Genomic DNA, 17,355 nt, shown 5'->3' with positions numbered 1-17,355 from the left:
TTCCAGGACAAAATGACTCGCTGTTTTGAACAGCAGATTAAAAATTATAATCTTTTCCCCTGCATTTACAAAGAGACCCTTTGGAATCCTGAAATTTGGAATCATTTCTTCAATCCAGGATTTTACATGTGCGTGGCCATTTCAGGACATCCCCTGCATGTCCATGGACTGACAAATTCCAAATTTGGGGACACTCTTTTTAAACAACACATCATTTCCTCTTAATTTTTTCCCTAACGTATTCATAAAAGCATAAATAATAAACAGAAATGGGATAACCGACTCTTTGTGCTGTGTACTTTGAAGGCAGGGGTTGGACTAGATGACCTACAAGGGGGCTTCCAACTCTGATTATCTGAATCATAGAGAAGGCTGAGTGGGTGGAAGAAGCAAACATTTCAGAACATTAAATTTTTTGGGGGGGCGGGGAGAAAGATCTGTAATAGGACAACATTTTTTTTTAATTTTATTTTTTAAAAAACTGCAATCTTGAAGAGCTTTTGAGATGATGTCAGATCTTGGAGTTAAATTGTAGGGAGGTGTCTAATCACCTCACCAAATTCATTGAAGACCTTGGTTAAGAAAGTCAAACACAGCTTATATGATGCTTGCTTACTGGACTCTTGTCAAGAAACTTTACTGATTACCATGTGAATCTTCCATTAGGGTGTAAAGAGAACAACTATGTGCTTTCAAGTCATTGTTAACAATATAGGTAGATAGAACAGAACAGAACAGAACAGAGTAACAGAGTTGGAAGGGACCTGGGAGGTCTTCTAGTCCAACCCCTTGCTGAGGCAGAAAGCCCTATATCATTTCAGACAAACGGTTGTCCAATCTTTTCTTAAAAACTTCCAGTGTTGTTCCACTGGTTAGTTGTTCTCACCAACAGGAAATTCCTCCTTAATTCCAGGTTGCTTCTCTCCTTGATGAGTTTCCATCCATTGCTTCTTGTCCTGCCCTCTGGTGCTTTGGAAAATAGGTTAACTCCCCCTATTTTATGGCAACCCCAGATATATTGGAATGCTATCATGTCACTCCTGGTCCTTCTCTTCACTAGACTAGCCATAGCCCAGTTCCTGCAACCATTCTTTATATCTTTGAGCCTCCAGTCCTCTAACCATCTTTGTTGCCCTTCTCTGCACTCTTTCTAGATAGGATTGGCAATGATTTGAAGGCACATAGTTCACCATAATGTGTTCCCAACTTGGTCAACAGCAGACAACAAAAAGCAAAAACAATAAAAGCAAGAACCATTTGTACTTCACATAATAATCCTGGATCAGTTTGTGTCACAAGGGGCAACTCCATTGTCAAGCAAAAAACAACAACAAAAAAACCAGAAAATAAAAACAAGGCATCTAAACAAAATGATCTGCACAATCGTATGACTTGGGGACAACACTTGGCCAAGTAGGGGATTGTAGAGTTAGTACCCCTTCCAAAGTAATAAGCATAACATTTATCCACCGGACCCCCCAAATTTAGACACAATTGTGGGGGGATCAAAGCAGGCTTTGGGGCTTCCCGAGAAACACACCATATGTGAGCATCTTTATAAATAAGGAGTGCCGTGAAATCTGTCCACCAGCAGTGCTCAAGGATCCCTCCTTGAGGTCATTCTGAATTGCGTTTTAAGTGGCCTTTCTTAAATGCCAATGTTTTGCCTGGAATTTGTAAATTGTAAAAAAGAAAATGGAATTCCAAGCTTGGAAGCAGGAAAAATAAAGGAGCCTCTCTCGGTTGAAGCCCCTGCTTCCCTGTGGCCATCTGCGCCATGGACAGGGCATGTTTTCTTACACCATGCTTGCATTGACATGACATACACGTGTGCTTTGGCTTATGAAGTAGGTGGACTTACGGGGGGAGGGAGCCAAGTTGAAGACGCTTCCTTTTGTCTTAAACACAGATAGTCCTTGACTTACAGCCACAGTGTATGGACCTTTAAACTTTCTCTTGGCTCTCCTTCAGAAGCAGAAGCAAGGAATATTTTCCAATGAGCTGGGGACATTTGGGGAAAGTCATCTTAGCCGTGAGTTTCCTTTCAATTTTTTTTTTCCCTTTGGTTTCAACAGTGCCTAGCTTAGCCAAACCCCACCAACCGACTCCAATACAACCCTGGCGCTAATGCTAGGCGGTGGACTCTTTAGCCGATGAAATACGCGCCAAAAAAGGTATATCGCATATCCGCCTGTACCATTGCAGGGTTGGAAACACGCACCAGAAGTTTGTCCCCTTTCGTTAACAACATGATTCTCGCCAGATAAAGGCTTTTAAGCGATTTGGTCTCATTGATGGAACTGGTGGAGATGATCAAGTCATTCGGTTGAGGATACCCTACAGGTTTGTACCTGATCGTCTGCCACACAGTTTTTGCACCCTTCGCTTTCTTCCCGCAGCAGATGCTTTCTTCACAATTGCACGTAGAGCAGGAAAATGTCACTTGAGAGTAGACAAAATATCGTCCGTCTTTGGGGATGATGAAAGAAATATTTTCCTTATCCAATTGGAACTGGTTCTCTTTGGGAGGAATCTCCCAAAGGAGGCTTGATCCGTCCTTACTCACATTCACACATGTTGTCCCCGAGACTTTAGAAATGACTGTGAACAAAGAGAAAGAAAAATCTAGTTTATTGGCAAGTTCACGCTGGACATTCAAAGATACAATCCCGTTTTTCTAATCTCTCACGTGCGGGCCAATCTTGTTTCGCTAGCAGCTGTTAAATCAGCTGTTTCTCTCTTGAAATTATCCATCCTAGCCCCCACCCCAAAATACCCTAATTCTAGAAATTTACTGTGCTCTTTGTGCTAGACCAGGGGTCAGCAACCTGCAGCTCTGGAGCCGCATGTGGCTCTTTCATCCCTCTGCTGCAGCTCCCTGTCGCTCAAAATATGTGTCACAACTGCCAATGTGCGACACCCACCTGCACGCAATTTATTGAGCTTTTCAACCCCCCAGTATGTATTGTGGTTCCCGGTGTTTTCTTTTCTGTGGGAAATGGATCCATATGGTTCTTGGAGCGTTTAAGGTTGCCGACCCCTGTGCTAGACAGACCCAGGGCAGAATACCGACTAACAAAATTGGATCTGTCGCATTGCTAAAAAAATTTACCTTGTGCATGAACACTTGGCTGGGTTGTAGGATCTGAAATGTGAAGGAAAAGAAAAGAGGTTAAGCCACCAGAATAATGTCTCTGAACATCTAATTGCAGGACTAGATTTGCAACTACGTTTTGGCTAAAATTCCATAAGATAACTTCCTTATAAATCACAAATGCACAGCTGCTTTTAGGAAGTATAGATATTAAGAACTCACGGGAGGCCTTTATGATTACACATATTCCCCTCTACACATAGACTATGTTTAAATATCTAATTGTGATATCGAAATCTCACCTTTCTTTCTCTCTCTCTCTCTCTCTCTCTCTCTCTCTCTCTCTCTCTCTCTCTCTCTCCGTCTGTCTGTTTATCTATCTACAGAATGTCATACTGCAGGAATAACATCCCTTGTTAACTGGATTTAATATTTGAGTTGCTTACATCTGTTATTAGGGGACCTTGGGGCTCTCTGATCTTGGTTTTTTTCCCCCATGCAGACATTTCATTACCTAATTAGGTAACATCATCAGTGCTAGAAGTGGGTGGAGGTTGCTATTACTGTGTATTACTGTTTTGGACAGGAAGGTGGTGCAGAGAGTGGTGAGGACAGCAGAAAAGGTTACTGGAAGTTTTCTTACTTATATTCAGGAAATGACATATAAGTGATGCTTGACCAGGGTCTGAAGTATTGTCCAGGATGCTACACATCCTCTCCATAACTGGTGTTTTTGGTCACCTTCCAACAGGACATTTCTTGGAATCCAAAGTAGGACAACTAGATTCCGTAATAGCGCTGTACCATATAGTATCAACCTTCTTGACTCTCAAGATTCTTTTTTTTTACTATGTACTCAAAATGGACTGTAACTAATATATATATAAATCTGTCTATCTATCTGTCTATCTATCTATCTATCTATCTATCTATCTATCTATCTATCTATCTATCTATCTAATGTATATGTGTGTATATGTACGTGTATAGAAAAAAGGGATAATAAAGGTTATCTTATCTTTTCAATCCTTCTAGTACTGATGATACTACCTAGTTGGGTAATGAAATGTCTGCAAGAAAACAACCAAGTTCAGAAAGCATCAAGGACCACATAGTCCTCCTCCTCCACTACCTAGTTGGTTAATAAAACTTCTGTAAGAAAACAACTAAGTTCAGAGAGCACCAATTTAACAACCGGTTCTCTACCCTAATTATTTCTTCCAACAACCAGTTCACCAAGCTGCTCAAGAAAGCTAGCAACCAGTTCTCCCAAACTGGTGCGAACTGGCTGAATCCCACCACTGGATTCTGGGTAGTGAAGGACACTCAATTAAGAAAAATGAGTGACAGGAGAGAAGTTCAAAAACGATATTAGAAAGTACCAAATTTTCCCGAAAATAAGACCCTGTCTTACATTTTTTTGTCATCAAAAAAAGGCACCAGGTCTTATTTTCAGGGGAAGTCATCCATTGACTAATTTGACTTGCACTCATTGCTCCCCGGGCTCCATTTTGCTGTCAGAGGCTTGAAAACCTCTGTAGCCAATAACAGAGCTCCAGATTATCAGCTTCAGAAGCTTTTAGGAAAGACTTGCCAGCTGCAGAAGAAATGGGCTGGCAAGGCAGGTGTCGGGGTGCGTGAGGCCTGGCTACAACTGTCCAAAGGTAAGTAGTAGTAGGGCATCTCCCCCCACCCCCCAATCCCCACCTTAGCTTAATTTCTACCCGTGCACTTTGGAGTGGATGGGATCTTAATTAGGGCTTATTTTGGGGTTAAAGCTTATATTGGGCGCACATGTAAAAGTCAAGCTTGGACTTTCAGGGTAGGTTGTATTTTCAGGGAAATGGTATTACTTCAGAGAAAGAGCAGTGAAAGCTTGGAAGCAACTTCCAGTGTCAAATCTAATCCAATCCTCAAACCTGAAAGTCAAAAGTTGACTTCTCTTCCTTATCTTCTTGTAAGAAATCTAACTCTGGTCTCCAAGTCACAAGACATTTAGCCGAGACAGTGTCTCTAAGCTAAGCCGTCCGTTTTGCCATCGATATTAGCTCCATGAGGTATTCTGCTCTGGATTTTTAATTAAAAACAAAACAAAACGAAAAACCGACGGCTGCTCAATCCCCAAATATTTAATTCGCTGGGTGGAGGAAAAAGATGGTTTTTGTACAAAACCACAACAAAATTCTTTCTGGCCATAAAACATCTTCTGGTGGAACTGAGGACAGCTTCACTTACTTAATCTCTTCCAAGGAATAATCTTCCACTTCTCCTCACACCCTATGTTGTGTAAATTGCCCAGAGTTATCCTACTGGCATCATATAAATGTAATCAATCAATCAATCTTGCTTTGCCAAATTGTTTGTCTTTCCCTGCAGTGACACCGGAGACACCCTTACAGAATAACAGAGTTGGAGGGGACCTTGGAGGTCATCTAGTCCAACTCCCTCCTCAAGCAGGACACCCTGTGCCATCCCAGACAAAAGTTTGCCCAATCTCTTCTTTAAAGTGTCCAGTGTTGGAACATTTTTGGAGGCAAGTGATTCCACTGATTAATTGTTCTAAATTTCTCCTTAGTTTTAAGTTGCTTCTTTCCTTGGTTAGTTTCCATCCATTGCTTCTTGTCCTGCCTTCAGTTGCTTTGGAGAATAGGTTGAACTCTCTTCTTTGTGGCAGCCTTTCAAATATTGGAAGACTGCTATCATGTCACCCCTTGTCCTTTTTTTCATTAAACCACCACCTCCTCCTCTTCCTCCTCCTCCTCCCACAAGGGCATGACACCCCCTCTTGCAAACCAGAAATCAAGAGACAGCAATGCACAGCAAGGGGTAAACTCACAGCAGTTGGAGCAAGGTGGATTCCCTTGCTGTTTTTGGGCAGTGGGCATCCTTTCCATCAGGATCTGCAAAAGAGGAAGCATAGACACATGACAGGTTAAAAAGCTAAAGGAGCCAGACCCTTCACCCAATAACATCTGTCTGCTCAGTTGCTTGATATTTCTCTGGCCAAATAAAATCCAGGCTCATGCCGGCCAGTATCGGGACCTCATTACTGAATGGAAAAATCTTGAAGTTATTTCCCCTCCGCTTCCAGACAGACAGACAGATGTTGAGAACATCGACAATTTGAGAAAGTTAGCCAAAGGTCAAAGATGTTCAATGGAACAGAAATGATTTGAGGTCCTTGTCTAGAGCTCTGAAGGGAGGTAGCAAGTTTGCCCATTGCTGGGGTTGATTGAACTTGTTCTGTTCTCATTATTTGGAGTGTACATTTGTAAAAAGAAAGCCATTTATAGCAATGGGAGACAGTATTTGTAGCACCGGGTTGAAGTGTGAGGTCCTCGATGTTCTCGGAGCTTCGTGAAGAGATGTTTGGAGATGTTTCATGAGCCAACTAGGTAACATCATCAGCGCTGGTAGGAACATAGAGAAAAGCCTACTCCTTTCTAGCATGATGATGTATCTGATCTAGTTGAATAATGAAACATCCTCAAGAAACCGCCAATCTCAGAGATGGACCATGGACCCCATAGTCCTCCTTCTCCTTCTTTCCTCCTCCTCTCCTCCACAAACCCCACTCCTTCAAGCACTGATGATGTTCCCTAGTTGGGTCATGAAACGTCTGCAAGAAACCCACCAAGCTTAGAGAGCACCAAATACCTCCTGGGGAAAAAAATAGCCCTTTGTACTAATCTGGAGCAAATGGACTGTCAAATAAAATATTTTGGATTAACTTCAGTGTTTATTGACCTAAAATAGATGTTTTGGTCAGAGGTTGCAGCTGGAACGCTTTTATGTCTAGAGAGAATAAATAAATAAATAGATAATCTGTCTGTCCAAGATTCAGTAGACGGCAGACTCAACATATTGTTCTACAGAAAGGAATTTCACTGTGGTTAAATTCTTTTGCATAGAGGGAATATCCGGGAAGGATTATCTCTCAGCCTACGCTAACAGAGAAAATTGGCGTTGGGTACTATAGAAAGAGTGAGGCTAAAATTTGCTTGGTATGTAAGTCCAACTCACAGCAGAACGAGCTAGAGTCTTGCTGAAGGGAATCAAACCATCAACTCCAGCATTCTGATCACCCCTATTCCTTAACACCGGATATGGGTCTCTATGGATTTTACTATAGGGAGCGCTCTTACCTTCCCATCAAAGTGGTACCTATTTATCTACTTGCGTTTGCATGCTTTCAAATTGCTAGGTTGGTAGGAACTGGGACGAGGACGGAGCTTACACCATCGCATGGCGCACGGGTCTCGGACCTGGCCTACCGGCTTTTCCAGCTGACCAGCTCAACATCTTAACTGTTTGAGCCACCGTGCCATCAACATCAAAATCCACATGCTCATTTGCCCAAAGTTTTCTTCCCTTTGTGACAGCGGCTTCCATTTTTCTAGCTATTCTAAAGGAGCTGGAGCTATCTCTACTGGTGTTTTCCGAGAGTAATTGAATTTAATTTCAGCCACTATTTGTAAGCCGTTCGATTTAGTAATTGAAACAATGGAAGAATATCTGAATAACACAGTTGGAAGGGACCTTGGAGGTCTTCTAGTCCAACCCCCTGCTTAAGCAGGAATCCCAACACCACTTCAGGCCAATGGTTGTCTAACCTTGTCTTAAAAACCAGCCACAACTTCTGGAAGCAAGATATCCTAATGATTAATTGTACTCCTTGCCAGGAAATATCTTGTTAGATCTAGGTTGCTTGTGTCCTTGATTAGTTTCCATCTGTTGTTCCTTGTTCTGACGTCAGGAAGTGCTTTGGGGAATCTTGGAGAAGATTGTATTGACAATATGGCAATTTAAAGATAAGTCTTGCACCCAAATCTTTCCAAGACCAATAATTTTAGAATCTTAGGGAAGCTCAGCTAGTTTTTGGCTACATTTATACAATTTGTGGCTAAGGCATAATGTGGTTTGCTTGGTTTGGGCTCTGTCCAGGGAGCCAATCCAATCATGATTTGTAAACCATGGTTTGTAGCTTTGTAACCTTTCTGTGGCTAAGGTGCTGGAGAAGACTCCTGTGAGTCCCTTGAACTGCAAGGCAATCCAATTGGTCAGTCCTAGAGGAGATCAACCCTGACTGCTCTTTAGAAGGCCAGATCCTGAAGATGAAACTCAAAGACTTTGGCCACCTCATGAGAAGGAAGGAGTCACTGGAGAAGAGCCCAATGCTGGGAATGATGGACGGCAGAAGAAGAAGAAGGGGACGGCAGAGAAGGAGATGTCTGGATGGAGCCACTGAAGCAGTCAGCGTGAGCTTAAATGGACTCCAGAAGATGGTAGAGGATAGGAAGGCCTGGAGGAAAGTTGTCCATGGGGTTGCGATGGGTTGGACACAACAAGACTCTATGTATTATTCAGCCATCTGTGGTTAAGGCAAACCATGTCTCTAGCAATGCAAACATTGAGAGTGTCTGGATTCCCACATCCTGGTAGACTTCATTTTTCAAATCAGTTCAGTTATATGGATTCCTCCATCAAAATTCAGTAAATGCTAGCCGATCTACTGGAATTAGCATCTGATGTAAGCTTAACATCTGCTGTCTGTAAATAATGATTTACAGTGAAACATGATTTACAAGGCCACTTCAAGAAGCACGAGTGAGCAATGTTTCAGTGATTGCTGTGTGGTCAGCTGTGAAACATAAAAAGGCTGAGTCACAATGCAAAGTAACATCCTTGTGGCAAAAAAAACCCAGAAGGGCAGGAGGGAAAAGAAAGAAAGAAAGAAAGAAAGAAAGAAAGAAAGAAAGAAAGAAAGAAAGAAAGAAAGAAAGAAAGAAAGAAAGAAAGAAGCAGCGAAGTTCAGAATAACTTCCTGAGGGAAGTTAAGATAAATTAAAAGTCTGTGAGGGATATCTTGAAGACCTGAATAATTATTCTGCTAAGTACTGTACAATGCCACGCTTAAAGGATGTTTGTAGAAACTCTCAGCCATCCAGGTCCCGGTTGTCCCAAAGGTGTTTTTTTTTTTCAAGAGGCAACTGGACTTTTCTTGCTTTTTCTTCAAAGACGTTTTGCTTCCCACCCAAGAAGCTTCTTCAGCTCTGACTTCAGTTCTGATGAATGCCTCTTAGTCAGAACAGGCTTAAGGGAGGCGTGATAACATCTTCCAACACTTGAAAGGCAATCATGGATGAGAGGGGGTTGACTTATTCTCCAGAGCACCGGAGAGCGGGACAAGAAGCAACGGATGGAAGATTATTAAAGAGAGATCCATCCTAGAAGTAAGGAGGAAACTAATCAAGGCGAGAAACTACTCCTCTCCCTTAGAACTAAGGAGACAATGAGAACAATTAACAGTGAGAACAATGAATCGCTGGAAGAGCTTGCCTTCAGAAGGTGCTCCATCCTTAGCAAGACCACATCTAGAATGCTGCATCCAGTTTTGGTCACCACACTATAAAAAAAATGTTGAGACTCTGGAAAGAGTGCAGAGAAGAGCAACCAGGATGATGAGGGGACTGGAGGATAAAACATATGAAGAACGGTTACAGGAACTGGGCCTGGCTAATCTAGGGAAGAGAAGGACCAGGGGAGACAGGAGAGCAGTCTTTCAATATTTGAGGGGCTGCCACAGAGAGGAGGAAGGGGGTCCAGCTATTTTCTAAAGCCCCCGAAGGCCAGACAAGGAATAATGGATGGAAACTGAACAAGGAGAAATTCAACCTGGAAATAAGGAGAAACTTTCTGACAGGGAGAACAATCAATCCATGGAATAGCTTGCCCTTGGAAGTTGTGGGAGTGCCATCACTTGAGACTTTAAGAAGAGACTGGATGGCCATTTGTCAGAAAAGGTGTAGGGTCTCCCACCTGGGAAGGGAGTTGGACTAGATGAGAGCAATCAACCAACGGAACAGAAGTTGCCTTCAGAAGTTGTGGGAGCTTCATCTCTGGAAGCTTCCAAGAAGAGACAGGACTGCCATCTATTAGAAAGGGTGTAGGGCAGGGGTGGGATTCAACCAATGTTACTACCGGTCAGGGAATAACAGGCCATAATAGACCATTAAAACTAGCTGGCTTCAAAAAGCATCAGCTTGCTTTCAGCCAGCTCTGGGAGAAACCGAGTCAAGGACAAGCCTATCAGAAGTGCGTGTGCTCTTATCAGCTGCACAACTAACCCTTCATGCAGCGAATAGCCAAGCCCTACTCACATTCCAATGATAAAATCAATGATAGAATCATAAAATAAACACGCCTGTTCCTTTTTGAAGCATTTTATTGGATGTCAATGAATGGTCAGGTTTGTTTTTATAGTTTGCTTCCTTTCCGGCCCCTTGTCGTGATTTTATTTGCCGGTGCCCCGTGGTTTGATGGTTTCGCCGCAGAAGGCACAGCTCTTTATGGGGAAGTTTGCAACGAGAATATTTGCAAGGATAAATATTTAGGATAATTTTTTTCTGTCTTGCGCACGTTCCTGGAAAGGGATTCCTAGGGATTTTGAACCCGCACCTGTTTAAATAAATTCTTCCACAAACTTCTTAACCTTGGAAACCCTTCAGGAAGAGGTGGGGATGTTAGTAGGTAAAACTCAGCCAATAAGTGACTCACAGTACCTGCTATCTGCATCCTTAGTTCAGCGTGGGTTTGTTGATACTCTCTGAGCTTGCTTGTTTTCTTCTGACATCTATTACTCAGCTACTATAAGTATCATCATCATCGGTGCTAGAAGGCACTGTATTTGAACAGAAATCAAACCCACTCCTTTCTAGCACTGATGATGTCCCCTAGTTGGGTCATGAAACATCTGCAAGAAAACTACCAAGCTGAGAGAACATCAAGGACTCCCCCGCTCCTCCTCCTCCCTTTCTTTTTCTCCTCTACTCCACAAACCTCACTCCTTTCCAGCACTGATGTTATACCCTAGATGGGTCATGAAATATCTGCAACCAAACCACCAAGCTCAGAGAGCAACAAGGACCCCTCATTTCAACCCTGAGCTACAATTATTCTCTTCTCTCGATATCATAATTAAATCCCTCTGTTTATTTCAAGGAAGTATTATTTTTTTTTCTTGCATGCTGCACAAATAATGACTCAACCATCTTGGAAAACACAAACTGTGGCCACCCAGTTCAAAGCCAAGATCATCAACTCAGAGAGAATTAGCCTGAAATAAGTAATTCCACAAAAGTCCTCTGCTCACCCATGCATTTAATTTTGCTTCTTTGTTTGTTCTGTCTTTCTCTGCCTTTATTATCTCATTTTTATTCCTCTCTTTCATGGCAAGTTGTTTCATTACTGCCAATTAATTGATACCAGGGATTTAGGATCCCTGCATTTGTTCCTAGACTACCATCTCTATAATGTAAGCCCTTCCACTTGATTAGGTACTGGAGTTGTCTCTTGTGCCACCTCGAATCGAGGATTCGTTGCACCTCATCATGGGTCTGGCCTCCTATGACTACGGGGTCTGGGCCTCAGGGTCAATCCGACCAAGGGTTTTAAGAGGCTACTCTGGAATATATATATACATATATAGATATAGATAGATAAGATAGATAGATAAGAGATTGATAAGATAGATAAGATAGATAGATAAGATAGATGGATTGATAGATTGATAGATTGATAGATCGAGAGATAGCAACAGCAATAGCACTTACACACATATACCATAGTGCTTTACAGTCGTCTCTCAGCCTATTTCCCACAACAATCTGGGTCCTCATTTGACCCACCTCGGAAGGACGGAAGGCTGAGTCAACCTTGAGCCTTGGTGAGACTCGAACTGCCAAATTGCAGGCAGCCGGCAGTGAGCAGAAAGAAGCCTGTAGGACTGCACTCTAACCACTGCACCGCTTTGGCTGATGTTGATGTTGGAGAACCGGTGATTTTTGGAATGTCAGAATTTCCTTAGATGGAGAACAGTTTTGAAGGCCTCATACAACACAGCACGTTGGCTCAATGGTGCAGCAGTGAATTGCGGATGATGCAACAGACAGAAATTAGCCTGCGTTACACATCCTTTCTGAGACACAAGGTTACAACCCTTGGCAAACGTCCTGCTGGGACGGGTCCAACATTCATAACAACAGCAGCGTGGCTCTTAGCAATCAATATTCTTGAACTGGCTGAATGCCATAGCAGATGTTGAGGCAAAACATCAATGCATCACCATTCAGCTGCTGGGCGAAGAGAGAGGACTGAAAGATTTACCCGCACACTTGGTAGATCCAACTATTGAAATCAGCCTCTTGGTAATGTCAGAAGCTGTAGCCCTTTATCAGTTGCATGGATGATGTTACATAGTTTGGTAATGAAATGCCTGCAAGAAAGCAATCAGATTCTCACAGTCCAACAGTCCTCCTCCTCCTCCTCCTCCTCCTCCTCCTCCTCCTCCTCCTCCTCCTCCTCCTCCTCCTCCTCCTCCTCCCCATCCTCCTCCTCCTCCTCCCCCTCCTCCTCCTCTATCATCTCCATCTCCTCTTCCCTCTCCAACTCCCTCTCCTTCTCCTTCTCTTTCTTCTTCTCCTTCTCCTTCTCCACAAATCCCTAACACTGATGAGGCTACCTGGTTGGGTAATTAAACGCCTGCAAGAAAGCCACCAAGCTCAGAGAGCCTCAAGGACCCCACAGCTTATCAGCTTTTACTTTTCAAAATGGGCACCGCTAGCTTGTGAAGGTTTTCACTTCCCCGCAGATATTCTTCTGCAGAATATCGTACCTCTCATTTCATTTGGGGCGAGGGGTGGAAGGATTGGCAAGTGAGCACACGAACATGTGCAATTAAAAACGAAGGGCAGATTAGAGATGTGACACAGCAAAACAGCAGCTGTCCAACTGTACGTGACGCATATTTGGGTGACCTTAAACACCACAGCATTTGTGCTTTCGCTGTTCAAGCACTTGGCAGAGCGTAGCATGAAATAACTTCTGGCAACCGGCTGTCCCCTCTCACAGAAGGGAAAACCGTTCTAGGGAGGAAATGAGATCACAGGAAATTACCATCAAAGGGAGATCCTTCCACGCTTCACGGCAGCAGAGAGGACACCTCTGAACTTCTCTTGAAAAAAAAAAAAAACCTGGAATATTTTGCAAACTCTGAGGTTCAAAACCACAGCTGGTCCTCTGGCTATAAACCAGTACAGTTTAGGGTCAAAATTCCACTCTACCGCTACAACTCCAGTAATGCATCGCAATGCTCTACAGAAGATTGCGGTCGGAATCAAGTTCCAATGGTTTTCCAAGCTTTTCATGTGGGATGTTTGAAGTCCCTTGATTTAGTCTACAGACCTTTTTGATTTTAGAACCGTCGTAATCACGGGGAAGGATTCAGTAGAAGGATAAAATGCCAAATCCAGTCTAGACATCTGGATGACCCTGCAGTGAACCAATTGTTTATCAACAATTTAGCAACTATCATTTATCATCAACCATAGTAATCCATCAAATCTGATGGATTCCTATGATTGCGTGTGTTCTGGTTGCATCTCAACAGCTTAAGGATTTCTTGATCTGGCTGTTATTTAAATCGACGGGCTCCATTCCAGTTGAACCCCAAGTGAAGAAAACTAGCAAGAGAAGGGGAATGGGTTTCCAATCAATGATACTAAACTGGCAGGAATAGCTAACACCCAAGAAGATAGGCTCAAGATCCAGATGGATCTTGACAGACTTGAACACTGGGCCATATCTAACAACATGAAATTCAATGTAGAGGAAAGTAAAGTCCTACAGTTAGGCAAGAAAAACCAAAAGGACACATATAGATTGGGTGAAACCAGGCTCAATAGCAGGAACTGGGAGAGGGATCTCGGAGTCTTAGTGGACAACCAGCTAAATAGGAGCCAGCAGTGTGCAGCAGCAGCCACAAAAGCCAATGCAATCCTAAATTGCATTAACAGAGGGATACAATCGAGATCAAGGGAGGTACTAATACCACTCTATAAATCCTTAGTAAGACCACACCTAGAGTACTGAATTGAATTTTGGTCACCACGCTATAAAAAAGAGGTTGAGACACTAGAAAAAGAGCAACCAGGATGATTAGGAGACTGGAGACTAAAGCATACAATGAATGGTTACAGGAACTGGGCCTGGCTAGTCTAGGGAAGAGAAGGACCAGGGGAGACAGGAGAGCAGTCTTCCAATATTTGAGGGGCTGCTATAGAGAGGAGGAAGGGGTCAAGCTATTATCCAAGGCACCCGAAGGCCGGAGAAGGAATAATGGATGGAAACTGAGCAAGGAGAGATTCAACCTGGGAATAAGGAGGAATTTTCTGACAAGGAGAACAATCAACCCATGGAACAGAAGTTGCCTTCAGAAGTTGTGGGAGTTTCATCGCTGAAAGCTTCCAAGAAGAGACAGGATTGCCGTCTGTCCAAAATGGGGTAGGGTCTCCTGCTTGGGTGGGGATTGGACTAGATGACCTACAAGGTCCCTTCCAACTCCATTAATGGCTATTCCAAAGATGCTCCCCCCTCCCAAAAGGCAACTGGACTTCGTTTTGTTCCTTGAAGACGTTTCGCTTCTCATCCAAGCAACTTCTTTGGTTCCCTTCCCGGTTCTGTTCGGAAGAAGCTTCTTGGATGACAAGCATCTTCCACAAGGAGCGAGGGAAAAGTCTAGTTGCCTTTTGAAAGGGGGAAAAAAAAGCACCTTTGGCACCACCTCGGATTGCATGTTTTACGTTCCTCCTTTGTTGGAAGGACAAATTAGAACATAATTTGATCGCGGCTCTGCCTCCAAGGCAACGCGCACATCACTCCATCCCTGCCAGCCGCGGGTTCTTTCCAGAGCATCCAGAGAAGAAGCGAACCGATCCAAGCCAAGCCAAGCCAACCCAACCCGCTCCTTACCTCCTCGGGCGCTGCTTTTTCCGTCACCTTGTCTCGGATCAAGTACAGTACCGGCAGAGCCAAGAGGAACATCCCCAGGAAACCCAGCCCGCAGAGGCAGCGCAGCGCTCTGACCTCGCGTTTCTTGCAACAGCGGCCGCACCTGTTGCAGCCGCCGCCGCCGCCGCCGCTGCTTCCCGACGCGCTTCTCAGCTCCGCGAAAGGCATGACGGCTTTCAGCGAAGAGGGTGCCCGAAAAGCAGCAAAAGCCAAAGGGAAAATAATAAAATAAATTAAATAAAAATGTGACTCCCGGGGTTAGAAACCCCTGATATAAATAGGCTGAAATTGGGCAGGCTGCCGGCCCATCCTCCGGAGCAAACGAGGGGGTGGAACCACGCCCTTATTTTATCCTGCCCGGCTGGGTTTTATGCTGCCGCACCTACTCTTGAAAGGGGAGAAAAACGGCTTTGAAAAGGGACGCAGCCTCTGGAGAGAGTTTGAGGGGTGAGGGTTGGACGTTTTATTTTATTTTATTTTATTTTAAAAAGGAGAGATTTCGCGTGCCTCCGCTTGCTTCCAGCGATAAGGGTGGATACCGGCCAAGGAGGAACCGAGAGGAAAATTCCCTGCTGGCAGGGACAGGGGAGGACCAGAGAGGGGAGCCAGAGGTCTGGAAGTGGGTGAGAAGAAGAACCAAAACCAGACCAGAAAGAGGCGGCCCGGCTGGCCTTGGGCTCCCTTTGAGTAGCGCAATTGCGCATCCCGGCCGGGTTTAACAAATGAACAGAGTTGAAAGGGACTTTGGAGGTCATCTTGTCCAAGTCCAACTCCCCACTCCACCCCCCCCCCCGCCCCAAGCAGGAGACCCTACATCATTTCTGACAGATGGAAGTCCGGTCTCTTCTTGAAAGCCTCCAGGGATGAAGCTCCCACAACTTCCCAAGGCAACTTCCGTTCCATCGGTGGATTGTCCTCACTGTCAGAAAGTTTCTCCTTATTTCCATAGTTGAATCTTTTATCAGTTTCCATCCATTGTTCCTTGTCTGGCCTTCAGGTGCTTTAGAAAACAGCTTGACCCCTTCCTCCTCTCTGTGGCAGCCCCTCAAATATTGGAAGACTGCTCTCCTGTCTCCCCTGGTCCTTCTCTTCACCAGACTAGCCTGCCCAGTTCCTATAATCATTCTTCATATGTTTTAGTCCCCAGTCCCCTAATCATCCTGGTGATCTTCATGAACACAAATCATCAGGGCCTGATGGATTCCCCCCAGAGTTTTAAAGGAGCTGGCAGAGGTCATCTCAGAACCACTGCATCATATCTTTCAGAAATCCTGAAGCACTGGGGAATTACCAGAGGACTGGTAAAGAGCAGATGTAGTTCCCCTCTTCAAAAAAGAAAAAAAAACAGACCCAGGAAACCATAGGCCAATCAGCCTAACAACAATACCCGGGAAGATACTGGAAAAGATAATAAAAAAACAGATCCGCCAACATCTAGAAACAAGTAAAGTAATAACTAGCAGTCAGCACAGGTTTGTTAAGAACAGATCATGCCAAACCAATCCTATTTCATTCTTCAATAAAGTGACTAAATTAGTACACCAGCAAAATACTGTGGACATAATATATTTAGATTTCAGCAAGGCATTCGACAAAGTAGACCACAACCTACTTCTTAGTAAGCGAGAAAAAAGTGGAATAGATAGTACCACCACTAGATGGACTCTCAACTGTCTGGCAAACCGTACTCAACGAGTAGTCCTTAATATATCTAAGTCTACATGGAGGGAAGTAAGCAGTGGGCTGCCACAAGGCCCGGTACTTAGGCCCAGTACTCTTCAATATCTTCATTAACGACTTAGATGAGGGAATAGAAGGGGGAACTTACCAAATTTGCAGATGATACTAAGCTGACAGGAATAGCTAACACCCAAGAAGATAGGCTCAAGATCCAGATGGATGTTGACAGAGTAGAACACTGGGCCATATCTAACAAGATTCAATGTAGAGGAAAGTAAAGTCCTACACTTAGGGAAGAAAAACCAAAAGTACACATATAGACTGGGTGAAACCAGGCTCAACAGCAGTAACTGTGAGAGGGATCTTGGAGTCTTAGTGGACAACCAGCTAAATATGAGCCAGCAGTGTGGCGCAGCAGCCACAAAAGCTAATGCAATCCTAAGTTGTATTAACAGAGGGATACAATCAGGATCAAGGGAGGTACTAATACCACTCTATAAATCCTTAGTAAGACCACAACTAGAGTACTGCATCCAGTTTTGTTCACCACACTATAAAAAAGAGGTTGAGACTCTAGAAAAAGTACAGAAAAGAGCAACCAGGATGATTAGGGGACTGTGGACTAAAACATATGAAGAACGGTTGCAGGCTTGACTAGTCTAGTGAAGAAAAGGACCAGGGGAGACATAATAGCAATCTTCCAATATTTGAGGGGCTGCCACAGAGAGGAGGAA

The 17,355-nt window shown here is 43.8% G+C and overlaps 1 protein-coding gene across 1 annotated transcript; it reads right to left on the bottom strand.

The window, feature by feature from the left end:
• Positions 1 to 478: 478 nt before the first annotated feature.
• TNFSF15 (TNF superfamily member 15) lies at positions 479 to 15,252 on the bottom strand. The gene is made up of 4 exons (XM_026712584.2): positions 14,903 to 15,252; positions 5,931 to 5,994; positions 3,113 to 3,145; positions 479 to 2,601 (listed from the first exon to the last, which is right to left on the bottom strand). Exons 1-4 carry the CDS (start codon positions 15,107 to 15,109, stop codon positions 2,147 to 2,149), a joined length of 759 nt encoding a protein of 252 aa, XP_026568369.1. The 5' UTR covers positions 15,110 to 15,252; the 3' UTR covers positions 479 to 2,146.
• Positions 15,253 to 17,355: the final 2,103 nt, after the last annotated feature.

This window comes from Pseudonaja textilis, chromosome 17 (assembly GCF_049901715.1).
Source record: "Pseudonaja textilis isolate UNSWEBS1 chromosome 17, rPseTex1.2, whole genome shotgun sequence".
Taxonomy (NCBI): domain Eukaryota; kingdom Metazoa; phylum Chordata; class Lepidosauria; order Squamata; family Elapidae; genus Pseudonaja; species Pseudonaja textilis.
The sequence above is the reverse complement of the archived record's forward strand: the minus strand, read 5'-3'. Positions and strand labels throughout refer to the sequence as shown.